General features: G+C 42.8%; 1 protein-coding gene across 8 annotated transcripts in view; it reads right to left on the bottom strand.

The window, feature by feature from the left end:
- Positions 1 to 277: 277 nt before the first annotated feature.
- LOC101845655 (bromodomain-containing protein 3) overlaps positions 278 to 15,001 on the bottom strand; it is a 49,065-nt gene continuing 34,341 nt past the window's right edge. For all 8 annotated transcript variants that reach the window (XM_005109407.3, XM_005109408.3, XM_005109410.3 and 5 more), the window contains 9 exons: positions 13,073 to 13,128; positions 11,990 to 12,251; positions 9,900 to 9,998; positions 8,646 to 8,981; positions 7,758 to 7,876; positions 7,165 to 7,281; positions 6,455 to 6,534; positions 4,847 to 4,979; positions 278 to 1,384 (listed from right to left, as the gene is read on the bottom strand). In XM_005109407.3, coding sequence (XP_005109464.1) covers positions 1,307 to 1,384; positions 4,847 to 4,979; positions 6,455 to 6,534; positions 7,165 to 7,281; positions 7,758 to 7,876; positions 8,646 to 8,981; positions 9,900 to 9,998; positions 11,990 to 12,251; positions 13,073 to 13,128 — 1,280 coding nt within the window. In that variant the 3' untranslated portion in view covers positions 278 to 1,306. The remainder of the gene's footprint in view (positions 1,385 to 4,846; positions 4,980 to 6,454; positions 6,535 to 7,164; positions 7,282 to 7,757; positions 7,877 to 8,645; positions 8,982 to 9,899; positions 9,999 to 11,989; positions 12,252 to 13,072; positions 13,129 to 15,001) is intronic.

Below are 15,001 nucleotides of genomic sequence, written 5' to 3'. Positions count from 1 at the left end.
CAGGTGCAGCAACAGAATTCCCAAGTAAAACAACCGTTGTCATGTTTTCTTTTCAATCAACAACACAAAAGGTGAACATACACGCTCCATCCAACTTCTATAAAAAAGAAAAATATTTTAAAAAGAAGCCCTGCAGCTGATGTTTCACGCTCCACTCATTTTTCTTCTGGTCTGTGAAAACCCACACACTGTCCAACCGTTATTGGAACATGAGCAAAGCATGACAGACAATCCGCTGACACAAAACTACAGAGAAGAAAGAGGCTGTGATGTTTCATTTCCCTCGATATTTTCCACCTTTTATGATACTCTGTACAACAGAATACTACACACAAGCAAAACCAGTGTCATACAGTCTTGCCCAAACACAGCACACACACAAATAGTCAAACACACATACCTTACACATTTTCAGATCCCCATTTTTTTTTTTATACACATATATATTATTTGTATTTAAATCACTAACATAGTGAAATTCATACAAAATGAAAGGATCTCCACTTCCTGTTGATTTGGCTACATGCATGCCCGACTTGTATTCCCACTACAACTGAGCATCAACACTAACCTTGGTCACAAATAGTTCCAACAGAAGCTATTGGACAATCAGCAACGTCCAAAAAGCGCCTGTATGAGACGCCTCCTTCAGCAACTATTTAGCCACCTGGACTAGACTAAACTGTCAACAAATGTATTCCCACAGGACCCCTACACATCCCCCCTGGACATTTCCACAGATCTGGACCTTTCCGTCGTTCGCAACACACGACGGGTTTACAGTAAAAGCTCAGCACATAAGAACTTTCCCGTGAGAAAATGATTAAGTGTACAGAACTACGAATGATCGACAAATGTGGCTAGCGCTTGGGAGCCAAACAAATCAAATGCCGAATCCCGGCAACATAACGGACCGCACATTACATTTCACAAAGGGTAAAAAATCCTGGAATCACTGAGTGCAAATGAAAACCAAAAAATGTTCAGGCCAAGCAGATTTCTGTTTTGGTCATTGCCAAAAGGACACCAGTCTGCACACAGTGGCCCACACATGGACAAACCCAAACATTTTGTAACTGCCACGTCTATGTTGGGAGTATTCAAGAAGCTCAAGCACTTTACACAAAACAATCCCATTCCAAAAAAGAAAAACAAGTCTTGTGCTGGAACAACACTTCACAAAACTAGACAAAAGGTATACAACAAAAAAAAAAAAAAAGTTTCCCGAGAAAGTCTTGTATAGACCCAGCAACATCCCATGAGCCTGTATAGCGTGACAAGCAGGTCGCCGTGTCAGGTTGCCGTGTTAGGCTCTGTTGCTGTAGGCCGCTTCAAATGAGGCCATTAGATCGTTCTGTGCATTCATGTCAATCCGGTTGGCAGTCTGAGGAAGACAACATTACAACATTCATCGAGGACTCAAGGTTTTTAAATATTTTACTAAGTGTTTTACAGCACTTGCAACACAACAAGGTCATACAAGTGCCGAAGATTTGAGGTGTTACAAGAGAGTAACAAACACAAAAAGGAAGGAGGGGAGATAAAGAAGATAGATGTTTGACACGAAAGAAGAGGCAAACCACAACAGAGCACCCGCCAACCACCCAGGGTTGGTGATTTTTTAAATTAAAATCTGATTTTTTAATTTTTTTAATAATTTTTTTTTAATGTCGACACAGTTTGGGATTTTTGGTGGCTAAAAGTATGTTCTTTTAGTGCAAAATGCATTGTCTTTATCTTAACTAATGATTAATTTTAGCAACTGCAATAGAAAGCCTTAATCTGCTATATCAGTGAATTATGGCTACAGACAAAAAATGAAGAAAATGTCAGTCTAAAAGGAAGGGGGGGGGGGGGGGGGGGTAATTATGCATAGATAAACTTCATTTTATTGCAGTGTGTGTGTGTTTGTCTAAAAAGAAAAAGAAAATGCTAATTTCAATTATGAAAAAAAAGTAAATTGAACACAGAGTATTATTTTACAGTGACAGGGGGGAAAGCAGACTTTTAAGCATGATTATTTTAGTCTACTAAACCTTATATCTGTTTTATAAAACCAAGGAACGGAATTCTGAATGTTTAGAGATGTAAAAACTGGAATATATTTTTTTTAAAGTGATTTAAATCACTGATTTTTATTTTAAAAATCATGTTGATTCAAATTTAAAAAATCAACTGATTTTAATCGACCTGATTTAAATCAACCCAACCCTGCAACCACCCACTGACTCAAGTTTCAAACAAAGTATCATTACCCACCCCCACCCCACCCCAATGATTTAAGTACAAAATCTCAGAATTTCATCATCACGCCAAGACAAGTTGCCCAGAGAATGTTGTGATATTTAGACAATAGCTTTGAACCCGGTTATTTCCAAAAACAGCCAATGTCTGTCCTAGGCACGTTCACACTGACCTCAACACCCAATTCCACTTTCGGTACCGCAGGCTCATAGAGTGAAAAACCCTCAAGTAATGCACCAGTTTAGAACACTGAAGCCATGGTACATTTTTTTTAAATTAAAAAAATTGGCAGCTTAAGAAGCACGTTTTAAACATTCCTAGAGGTTCATCAACCATTCAGCTATCATATAGAGTGACTTCCTTCCTATTTGCTTCAGTGCAGTGCGTCCATTCCTTGTTTCATTATGTTTAGTGTGCCTGGTTGCGGAGGCGATGCGAGTCACCAGTGGATGTGGGCACATACTACTGTGTCACCAGCTGATGTGGGAACATACTACGGCATCACCAGCGGATGTGGGAACATACTACGGCATCACCAGCGGATGTGGGCACATACTACTGTGTCACCAGCTGGTGTGGGAACATACTACGGCATCACCAGCGGATGTGGGAACATACTACGGCATCACCAGCGGATGTGGGCACATACTACGGACTGGCGACTCATGTCCCCGACGGTACTGGCGACTCATGTCCCCGACAGTACTGGAAGTATTAAGGCTAAGAAAGCGTCTAATGACCAGTTACCCAGATTCCTCGGTTTCAACCATTCATTTGACAGGGAAGCCACTCTACCTCTGAACACTTTGCCGTCACATCTCGCCGATCGGCGATGTTTATCACCCTGTTTCTTTGGATTTTCCCCAAAATGCCTTTGCCTCCGACGGCAAGGGTTTTTACTACATGAGCCTTGTGGTGGCAAAGTGTTAAGTAATTTAGGCTGACAGGCTGTGTGCAAAATGGGAACTTTCCAAGAAGGGGATCTACAGAGATGCCAACCACAGAAAACCGAAATGAGTATTGGGAAATTTGAAAATGTGTATTTTCAGGGGAAAATGTGTATTCCCCACGACCGACCGACCAACTAGTAATAGTAAAATGTTAAGGGGGTCAAGCAATATTTCCTGGAAAAAAATTACTAGATCTAGCTCAGCAGCTGGAAAAAGGGAGCACACACACGTACAGTATACATGTATCCAATCAACAACATGTCAGTGTTCAGTGTCGTACTGTCAGTGTTCAGTGTCGTACTGTCAGTGTTCAGTGTCGTACTGGGGTCTGGTTTGACTTAATATTTCAGTCTATTATACCGCTAATATTTTCCTCTCATTATTACGTAAAAAATAAATCCTGCTTTGAGAGTTCGGAAGGGCCTAGAACAAAAATTTCGCCAAGCAAGAACCAGTCTGGGTGTCATGATTCATATTATGAACTGACAGACTCAAAATATTGCTCAAACTCAGAGAAAAGCAATAACTTGAAAGACTCAAGTAGACCCATGCACTGTGAGAGTTGTAATAAGTGTGGTAGGGCAAGATGTAGTGACACTGAAAATCAACCAGTCTTGAACAGAAAGCCACAACAGGCTAGGCTAGGTATAATTTACAATATCACCCATCCAATGAAACGCGAACACATTATTTCAATAGCACAGACTTGCAAAGTTTGAAGGGTCCCGATTCCGCACACGGCCTGCACCAACGCGTGCTTTGCAGAAAGCTCTAATCAAAATTTTGAAATGTGCTTCCAAGTTTTTGTCCTCTAGTGTTGCCTTCACACCCTCCCCCATAATATCTTAAACCCCCCAAAAATCAATAATCTCCTCCCCTATTCCGTAGTCCTATACTTCACAACGCCGTTCCTCCCACCAAAGACGGTCTTTGCTCACACGATGCCGCGTTTATTTATGACACGAATGCGCGCAGGTTCAGTGACCGGTCACGATGGCGAGCCAGACAATCTAAAAATCGGACGACGCTTGTATTTTATTTTCTTTTTCCACAAGTGACAGCACAGAGGCGAGTCCGAGCATTGATTAAATTTTATTTGCACAGCGACCTTGCGTTTATACTGCACAACCTGCATGTCACAAATGTTGCGTCATCAGACATGACAACTGCTGGCAAACTTCTCGGTGGCAACGAAAGCGAAAGTAGATCTTGATTTTCCCGATCGAGCCTCGGTGTCACACACGCTTCCGCCTGCCGCCATAGTTGCCTATTCGCTTGAAAGTGAAACGTACTCTCCGAACCGCGAGAAGCTGAACGAATATAATATCACGATCGCGACCGGCAAAAATAAACTTACTACCCACATCGGACTTGGTTTTCAAATATTCCAGTTCTGCGATACTGATACTATTTTGACAAAAGATGGGACTTGAGATAGGTTTACTCACCCAAGCTGAATCTCGTATTTTTCGCATTCCAGGATGCATATTTTTTCATGAAAAGTCGTATTCGCGTATTTTCGGCAAAAAATAGTACTAAAATACGTAAAATCGTACTGGTTGGCATCTCTGGACCTATGGTGGGATGTGTGCGTCTTAGCCACCAGCCACAACACACATACATATATACATATACACGTTCTAGGCACTTACTGCTTCTCTCTTCAGCTGAGCAGCTCTCCGCATCTGCTCAATCTTCTCCTTTTTCTTCCTTTCTTCCTCCAACTTGTCGTCTTCCATTTTCCGCTTTCTCGCTGCTTCAATCCCGTCTTCCTCTTCTCTTTCCCTGTTGATACAACATGCACTCGTGGTGACAACAGCTTGGGGGGGGGGGGGGGGGGGGTACAGCACTTGCAATACAATAAGGTCATATAAGTGCCAAAGATTAGAGGAGTTACAAGAGAATAACAAACATAAAAAAGAAGGAGGGGAGACAAAGACGATAGATGTTCGATAGGAAAGAAGAAGCAAACCACACCAAGGCACCCGCTAGCCATCTACAGGAGATAGTAGTCAAGTAGAAATGTAACTTAAAGGTCTGATGAAACAAGAGGCCTGGCCAGGCTCACTATTGCCGATACAAGAACAAAAAGGGACGGGATGGGGACGGAATAACTGCTTGCACAAACAAAAGAAACCTTTAAAACTACGGGCTACACCGCAAACATTTCATCCCGATTATGCATCACAACATGCCATGCCACGCAGCCCACCCACCGTAGCTCATTGTTTCAAAGTTTTTAGTTCTAATAGGAGTTTTACGGCACTTGCAACACAATAAGGTCATAAGTGCCGAGGATTAGAGGTGTTACAAGAGAGTAACAAGCACAAAAAACAAAAAAAAGGAGGAGATAGAAACGATCGATTTTTTATAGGAAAGAAGGAACAAACCACACCAGAGCACCCGCCAACCATCCAAGTTTCCAACAATTACCCATTACAAGAAAGAAAAAAAAAATGGGTCGCACACAACACAAAAGGGCAGGAATTTGTAACACTCTGTCAACTTAATGTTAGCCTTACTCCTGGCTATGACACTCTGTCAACTTAATGTTAGCCTTACTCCTGGCTATGACACTCTGTCAACCTAATGTTATAGCCAGGTCTAGAGTGGAATGTTTTTCTATGGGCAAAGTGGCAGAGAGTGACCACAAGGGTTCCATGCACAGAGGGAGTTGGAGCTCGACAGCTGTATGTAATATGGTGACGTAGACGGTCTAGTTCTGCTCGGTTTTCTCCCATTATTCACCCGGAAGGCCAGAAGGTAGGCAGTGGGTTGGGTAGCCGAAATTTTACAAAATTGGAATCAAAGTATCGTATTTTCGTAAAATTGAATAAAAATCGTAATGATTCCAGCAAATTTGTATGATGGGCAGCCTTGCAAGGCTATATTATAATCAAAGAGATTTATTTTCATCACAGCCCAGCTAACTATAGTGGAAATCTTGAGAGAGAATTAGGATATCAAAGTCAGAGAAATTTTCCAACAAATTAGGAGTGGAAACATGACCAATCTCGAGAGAGACTAGAAAGGGCTACGTAGAAGGGAGCTGAGCAAGGCAAAGGGGGCAGAGAATGGGTTGAACAAGGGGCGAAAGTGTTCACATTAACCTCCACTGCTTATACCGTCATCTCAGCAAACCAATGCTCGCTCATTTGTAACTAGATAGAAACAAAGTTACTGGAAGGGGACGTTGAACTTGTGCTGACAAAATATCATTGTGACTTGGGCCTGTGCTCAATGAACTCATTCATTTTTACCTTTTCTTCTCCTCTTCTTGTCTTTGCCTCTCCTTCACCATTTTCTGCTTCTGTTCCTCAGCCTTCTTCAACAACGTTTCCTGAAACAATCAAACAACGGTCATAATGACCTTTTGCCACATCACAACTCCCAGAAGGTCATAGACCATTATTCTTCACTACACAAAAACTTGTTCTTAAAGACTGAGACAAAGTAAAGGACTGTAGCAAATACAAGCTTTCAAATCATTAACTATCAGCTGGAAGGTGGGACAATGAACCTCGACACATTCACGCACACATGTGTGTGTGCGAGTGTGTGTGCATGCGCGTGCCCGCGATGTGCTGGTGTGTGGGGATGGACACACACACAAATACATCCATATTTTGGAACCTTCAACGTTGGTTAACCCCTACTGTGTGCCTAACCAGATCTGTGAATCTTTGGCCTGTTGTGACCCCCATGCACCTAAAGGGTGTCAAGTGTGGCGAGGAAATGTCCGTAATCCTCATGGCTATGATGATTTCCTTTCCTCATCCAAGGAGACGAGTGTCAATACAAGCATGAATGTTTCGGTTTGAGTGCTTTACACTGGGCAAGCACACAATTAATTCTTCTTCCAACAATCCCATAAAAAAGCCTTAACCACAGTCTTGAGAAACAGCACAAGTATCATTGAATGACAGAAGAAATCTGAACGTCTTCCCAACCTCCCATCCGACAAACTTACCTTTTGGTGCTTCATCTCATTCATTTTTTTATACTGCTGGAAGGTAGACTGTGACTTTTGCTGCCAGGCTGCAGCTATGGAGTTCCACGACTGGGCATTATTCATCTTGATTTCAGGCTGCAATGGAAAAACAAAATGACCCAATCATCAAAAAATTGTCAACACAACTGTTTCCAAAGATCAAAAAGAAATGTTCCCAGTTAACAGAAGTGTGCACACAGCAACTACACATTCAGTCTCAATATTTGACACATCTCAACTTAGGACACTGTCAAATGTAATACTAGGGAGCGGGACAGAGGGTGCCCACCTCATTACTCGAAAGAGCTGAGGAATGTAGGACTAACATGATCTAAACAATTAACTACAAACCAGTTGTCATGACCATCTCCAGTTGGGGTTATGGCAACACTTAGATGAGTAACTTACCAATAAACGTTGTAAGGGTGAAGTAACATATTCTTCTATTTATTTATTTATTGATATGTAAAACATTGTCCTTTGTGTTTTCTCCTAGACTAACAGCTCATTTCAAAATACAAAATGCTGTTATTACTAAACATAAAAGCGCTGGGGGGGGACTTGGTTCTTACCTTTCCAGCAGACTGAGAGACAGCAGGTGTGGGCGTTTTATTCTCCACGTCATTAGGCTTGAGAGGATTGTTCTGGTGGTTGGAACCGATGCCGTACGAGACACCGACACCACTGGCAGCTGACAGACAACAGAAAAAGGAAAGGTTATCATCTCCACCGACACTGTCACGTAAACCTTTTACCGCACTTGCAACACTATTGTGTCATACACTACTGTGTCATACACTACTGTGTCATACACTACTGTGTCATACAAGTGCCACAGATTTGACATGTTATACAAAGAAATCCCCCCCCCCCAAAAAAAAAGAAGAAAAAAAATTATACATGATGTTTTCTGAGAGAGAAGGAGCAAATCACCCCAGAGCATCCACCAACCATCCACCATGAAGAACAGGCAGAGAGAAAAGATCAGAAATAGAAAAAGGAAACATACTGCAGAGACGGTGAACATTTCCTTACGGAAACTGAAATCAGTCAGAACATTTACCCTTTCTCCACTCAATTTTTAGCAGGACTGTTGTTCCGATGGACGAATGAACTACCAGGTAGACAGTGCCCCCCCCCCCCAAAACTGTTGGACCCAACAGCCCAAAAAAGTAGTACAAGTTCAGTCTTCAACCTGTCCACTGGCACAGCAAATTACAGGGATGCCACTAGGGGTTGCTGTGAACATTTACAAAGTTGCAAGCAAACAAAAAGACAGAGAATAGACACAACAAATACGGATTGAACAGATAATAAACGAAATTAGTTCACTTTTCAGTGAAAATATGAGATGTAACTTTTTTTTTTTTTTTAAAGAAGAAAACCCAGCATCCCTGACACTGAAAAGCTAACCAGGAAAGCCACAAGGGCGAGGCGAGACAGACGGGGCCAGAACTTACACACAGTGGCTCCCGGGGGCGCCGGGGGGGCTGGCTTGGAGGGGCTCGGGCATGGACTAGAGTCTTCATCACTTAGAGAGAAGCGCATCTGGTTGTCGATCTTACGCGGCTGATTTACCATCCCAGCTCCCGTACGTGATTGATGTTGTTGTTGCTGTTGTTGTTGCTGTTGTTGTTGCTGCTGCTGCGGAGGTTGCTGTTCGGGCAAGCTAACTGGCATGCCCTCTTTGGAGGGCCTCCTGCCAGGAAGGCTGGCCACTGGGGTGCTGTCCAGTCCAGGCGTGGACACAAAGGGCCGGTCCACAGCGGCAGGCACAGGGGTACTGGTCATGGGAACTGGACGGGGGGGAACAGACAAGCGGGAAAACTTAACAAAACAAGACCCGTCGCAGTTTGAGCAAAAACCACATAAATGTTCTTTACATTCCCAGGTAGCAGTTTGAGCAAAAACCACATTAATGTTCTTTACATTCCCAGGTAGCAGTTTGAGCAAAAACCACATTAATGTTCTTTACATTCGCAGGTAGCAGTTTGAGCAAAAACCACATTAATGTTCATTACATTCGCAAGAAAATGTAACAGAAGTGAAAATAGGCACTCTTAACACTTTACAGTCACAGCCAAAGTACAAAATACCCGATCTGGTCACCCAGCCAGGAGAGCGACGGCAATAGACTTTTCGCCAGGTGACCAGAACGGATAATTTTCCCCACTGCATTATTGCGCAAAGTTCTAAAATCAGGAAAGGTGAAAGAAAAATCTGAGAAATGTCTATTCCTGATGTTAGTGGGGGGGGGGGGGGGACATCGCGACCTCAGGGCTTTCTTGTCCTATCTACATTTATTTGAACAGAGAAAATGTGACTTCTTCTGAAGCTCACTCTGCTATGAACTGCTTTCACTGTTATTAAAAATGGAGATAGGACAAGAAAGCACTGAGGTCATGACATGGTCCCAGGGTATGAGAACCCTGAGGGTATTCGGTCGCTTTTAAGGACAAGCGGGCTAACCCAGATTTTGGGGGTTTCCAGAAATCTTGACCTACACCAAAAACGGGCATTGCCCTACCCATAGGAGAAGTTTGGTTTCACTGGCGTGTATATTTGTTTAGTTATAGAGAAAACTCTCCTTGTCTTTTAAAGAAACTGAACGAGGGGCAAAAACTTTTACCTTCGATTTTCTCAAAACAGCATTTTTCGGGATAGCCCCCTTGTGTTTAAAAGCGACTAATTGTGGGTCCAAGTGGACTACTCACTGCTGGGTCTGGGTGCTGGCTTGGGCGTGGCCACCGTGAGAGCTTGCTTGGCCGGCTGAGCAGGCATGGCATGGGTCACACTGCGGTTCACAGAGTTAGCTGCACACCAGAAAAAACACAAGTCATCCACAACGTTTAGTTTTTTTAAGTTTTAGTACGAGTTTTACGGCACTTGAAACACAATAAGGTGATACAAGTGCCGAAGATTAGAGGTGTTACAAGAGAGTAAAACACACAAAAAAAGGAGGAGTGATTAGGACGATGGATGTTTGATGGGAAAGAAGGAACAAACCCCACCAGAGCACCTGCCAACCACCGACCCACAACGTTTAAGAGCGTATTGTGGCAGACTCCATTACAAAAACACTGACAAAGATGAAAACAAAAAAACACCAATAATGAAAATAATAGAGGGGCCAAGTGGCTAAGAGACAAAATCTTTGAACTACCCAGACCTCACCCGCGCACAGAACAATATTTACGGATCATATCATGTAATACATCTTGTATCAACAAGTCTGTCAAAATCTGGAAACAGAAATCCGAATTTCCAGATCTATCCAGAAAATCGGGCACTTGTGAAATAACATTACTAATGTAAAAGATAATAGTGCACACCAGTCAAGGTACAAAGTAGACAAAGCTCATCTGAACTGAGCACTCATACAGTCACACAGTCACACAGTTTTGTTCACCACATATGTGACATGGGGCAGCCTGGTGAGATGAGGCGCTTGTCAAAATATTGAAAGTTAAGAAATTGGCATTCTCCCGCAGGTTAGGGAATTTTTATTGAATTTTTGTTTTTTTGGTTCAACACCTTTCATGCCCAATACAGAACACATTTCTGTGCTGAGTTTACAGAAAAACGTTGATTAAGGGCAGAAAAAATGTAAATTTTCAGTTTTCAGGACTCCCAAGCTAAAGAAATAACTCAACTTTGGCGGCCATTTTCTCCCTAATTTTACCTCTGAAACCAGATGACCCTCACCTCCTTCAATCACACATATCTCAACTTCTATTCAACAAAGATGGATATTATTTTCACCCAAAACAAGGAAAACGGACAGGCCTTAAGGTGATACCATCAAATCCACAAGCCCAAGACGAGAGTCTGATTCCACCCATATGGTGGCAGCATCTCACTGGATCCTATGGTCCACCCATATGGTGGCAGCATCTCACTGGATCATACGGTCCACCCATATGGAGACAGCATCTAACTGGATCATATGGTCCACCCATATGGTGACAGCATCTAACTGGATCATATGGTCCACCCATATGGTGACAGCATCTAACTGGATCATACGGTCCACCCATATGGTGACAGCATCTAACTGGATCATATGGTCCACCCATATGGTGACAGCATCTAACTGGATCATATGGTCCACCCATATGGTGACAGCATCTAACTGGATCATACGGTCCACCCATATGGTGACAGCGTCTAACTGGATCATACGGTCCACACATATGGTGACAGCGTCTAACTGGATCCTATGGTCCAGACAGCGTCTAACTGGATCATACGGTCCACCGATATGGTGACAGCCTCTAACTGGATCATACGGTCCACCCATATGGTGACAGCCTCTAACTGGATCATATGGTCCACCCATATGGTCCACCCATATGGTGGCAGCGTCTCACTGGATCATATGGTCAGTTACGCAGAAATCAACATGTTTATTCACCTACCTACCTGCCTCCCCAGACATCGGAAATACTCTATACAGCGACAAAGCACAGCTGATTAAAACCTGCAAATTCTTTGCCATATCGACAAACCGAAGGACTAGAAGCCAAATGGCCGCTGGATCGGAAAAGTAAAGGTAAATTAAGTATGCACAATGAGAGGTTTGAGGGGTGGAAGAGGGGGGGGGGGGACCCGAAAGATGAAGACCTACCAATGGCACCCTCACTCCAAACACCAGGACAAAAGCACAAAAGAAGGAACATCTTTCTTTCTTTTTCTCCCTCCCTCTCTCTCTCTTTTCTAAAAAATCTTTTGGGTTGAGTTTGCGAGAAGGTGAGAGGAGCAGTGAGAGAGGTATCAAAGGAGACCCAGTAGCACTACAACTCACCACCAGAAGTGAGAGGGGAGGAGTTGGAAGTGGTGGACAGGTTGAGGCTGGGGGAGCTGGAGGTATCTGTGGCCCCGACTGTGGCATTCAGCTCCGCCAGGCTGCTGCTCTCTTTCTTCATGGCTGGCAACGTCCCCGGATTGGCAGGCTGGACTTTCGGGAATGCATTGGAAATCACAGGAGACGTGACGCTGATGGGAGGGGATATATCTTTGCTGTTTGTGGCTCCCACCGAGATTTTGTTAGCAGACGGAGGACTAGACTGGAAAGTACAAACAGAAACAAACATGAACATGACACAAATTCAAAGCAACTGTCAAATATGGATTATAAATTATGGATCATAAAAATATGGATACCGAATATAAAAATTTGGATTATAAAAATGTTTCAAATGAAGAGTACACATGGTCTACTCTTACTGGAAATTATTGATCCCTGCTGTATGCTAGTTTTCCTTGATACCTCGTTTTCAACACTTGTTCATTCAAAGGGAACATAATTTTCTTTTGCAAGCCACGCATTAACTCCACTTCCCTTACCCCTAGTAAGTGTGACATTTTCCTGCTCTTCAATGTTCAAGAGAGCGAGTAAAACAAGCTTTATGGTGATACCAACAAAAGCTTCATGGTGATACCAACAAAAGCTTTATGGTGATACCAACAAAAGCTTTATGGTGATACCAACAACATGAGGCCAAAAACAGACAAGAGCTGGAAAACATTGTCTCCCGCCACAAATCCCAACTCCGTGATGGCCCACTGTCAAGGTCAACTGATCAACCTGTGCCTCCTGTGTGCACTGAACCAGCTTCTGGCAAGCCTCCTCTTCTTTTTGATTTTGTTTTAAGAAGTGTTTTACGGAACTTGCAACACAATACGGTCATATAAATGTCCAAGATTAGAGGTGTTACAAGAGAGTAACATACACAAAGAAGGAGGAGAGATAAGGATAATAGATGTTTGATAGGAAAGAATGAGCAAATCACACCAGAGCACCCACCAACCACTCACAAGCCTCCTCTTCCAACAGACACACTTTCAGGATGGGACAAAAAGCAAAAGTGTTCCACTCCAGCCTTACCTTTAAAGCTGCACTGGCCTTCTTCGATGCTCCTTTTTGTTTCTTTTTGGGAGATTCTGTAAGTAAGGAAGCAACAAGTATTGAAAACAAAGGAAAAGAAGACTCTGATGACAATCCAAGCAACAATTTACTTCTGTTTAGTCCCTTTCCATCTCTACACCTTTTTTTAATGTTGGGTGTTTTCATGCCTAATTTAGATCATTTAAGTGGCGGGCTTCCGACCCTGCCTGTCAGAGCCAACCTAGGGGATACAACATCCCAGCAGAAAGACCCAAGACACCCCATAAAAATGTCTCCCTACTCTAAATCAAACTGAAGTCTCCTGTGTGCGACAACAAGACAGCGCAGTGCCTGATCACTCCACCACAGATACAGGTCTTCCACTTCAGTCACTGCCCATTGCACTCTACTCACTCACAATGAAAAGCAGGACGCTTTCTTGCACTCTACTCACTCACAATGAAAAGCAGGACGCTTTCTTGCACTTCTAACCAGATCTAAATGACCTGCCCATGTTGGGAACTATTAAGATCAATGAAAACTTCCAAGGTCGCTGTAACTTGTTCAGGTTCCAGGAACTGTGCACGTACAATTACATGCTGGTGGCCGACTCATGTCCTCATATTCTTGTTTTAAAACCACCAAAAACCTGCCAACTGCCACAACTTCCTTTTGCCAGTCCAGTTGCTGATGTAAGTGATAACGTTTCAACATGTGTCGTTTCAAAACCATTTTATCGAGAAAAGGCCATGTGTACAGGGGGGGAGGGGGGGGGCCTTACACACTGTTCTTGTTTTTCTTTTCACTTCTCGCTCCACTGGACCTGACTGTCTACTTCTTGATTTCCTTCACATTCCCCAGAGCTCACTCTCTCATTAAGGTAGCGTCTGTCATAGCCATCCTTTAACATTTTTAAAATCAAATAAAAAGTATGTCTCCATAAATGAACTGTGTTGTGTGTTTTCAAACAATTTTCAATTTTGGTACAAAACTTATGATCACTCATGTCTGGTTATCAAGGATAAACTGCAGCCGATGTTTTTGTCCAGGTGCAAAGTGTTGAACTCACTTTATCAAAAACTCAACTAATTAAACATTTCTGCCATTCTCCTTCCCCAGATTCATTCACACAGAAACAGAACCTGTTACTGATCAGTTCAACCCGAAATTTTAAAACTTTTGTGCAATGCTCTAGCAAAAAAAGAAAAAGAAATGCTTGCAACAATATTTGCCTGTGATTTGACCGATTTCATTCCTCAGTACGTACGACTTTTCCTAAGAAAAGCTCTGTTCAAACAATCTTTTATTGCTCCAATGGAATTCTTCGTTTTAGTACAATTTTACAGCACTTGGAACACAATTGAATAAGGTTATATATATAATTGCTGAAGATTAGAGGTGTTACAAGAGAGTAACAAATATAAAAAGGAAGAGATCAGGACGATAGATGTTTGATAATAAGAAAGCGCAAACCACACCCGAGCACCTGCCAACCACCCACACAATGTATGTCCCAGTACACCAATGGACCAGTATAGATAAAAGGAGAGGCGTCTCTCCACATACAGTCCAGCACATGGCCAAATCCACCGGCTTTTATGTGTGCCAATTTCCCCATGTACGAGTTGAAAATACAACGAAATACAAGTATAATGAGAAGAAAAATTTGTGACCTGAAAATCTGTTTGCTGTCTGTACGCATGTTTCACTGACTGTGAGCGTGTTAGACTGCAGTTCCACTGTTGTCGCTCCACTCAGGGTGCTCCAGAACGTTCAATTCCTGATTCTTTATCCACTGGACTCTTCGGCCATAGTCCATAGCAATAAAAACATTTTTCCAGAACAAGCCAAGAAGTAATACGGAGCCAAGAAGTAATGCGGTCTTGTTTGACTTGGACACTTTTCAGCTTGCACTTTCTAAATGGTACT

This window comes from Aplysia californica, unplaced genomic scaffold, assembly GCF_000002075.1.
Source record: "Aplysia californica isolate F4 #8 unplaced genomic scaffold, AplCal3.0 scaffold00776, whole genome shotgun sequence".
In the NCBI taxonomy this organism is placed as follows: Eukaryota; Metazoa; Mollusca; class Gastropoda; order Aplysiida; family Aplysiidae; genus Aplysia; species Aplysia californica.
The sequence above is the reverse complement of the archived record's forward strand: the minus strand, read 5'-3'. Positions and strand labels throughout refer to the sequence as shown.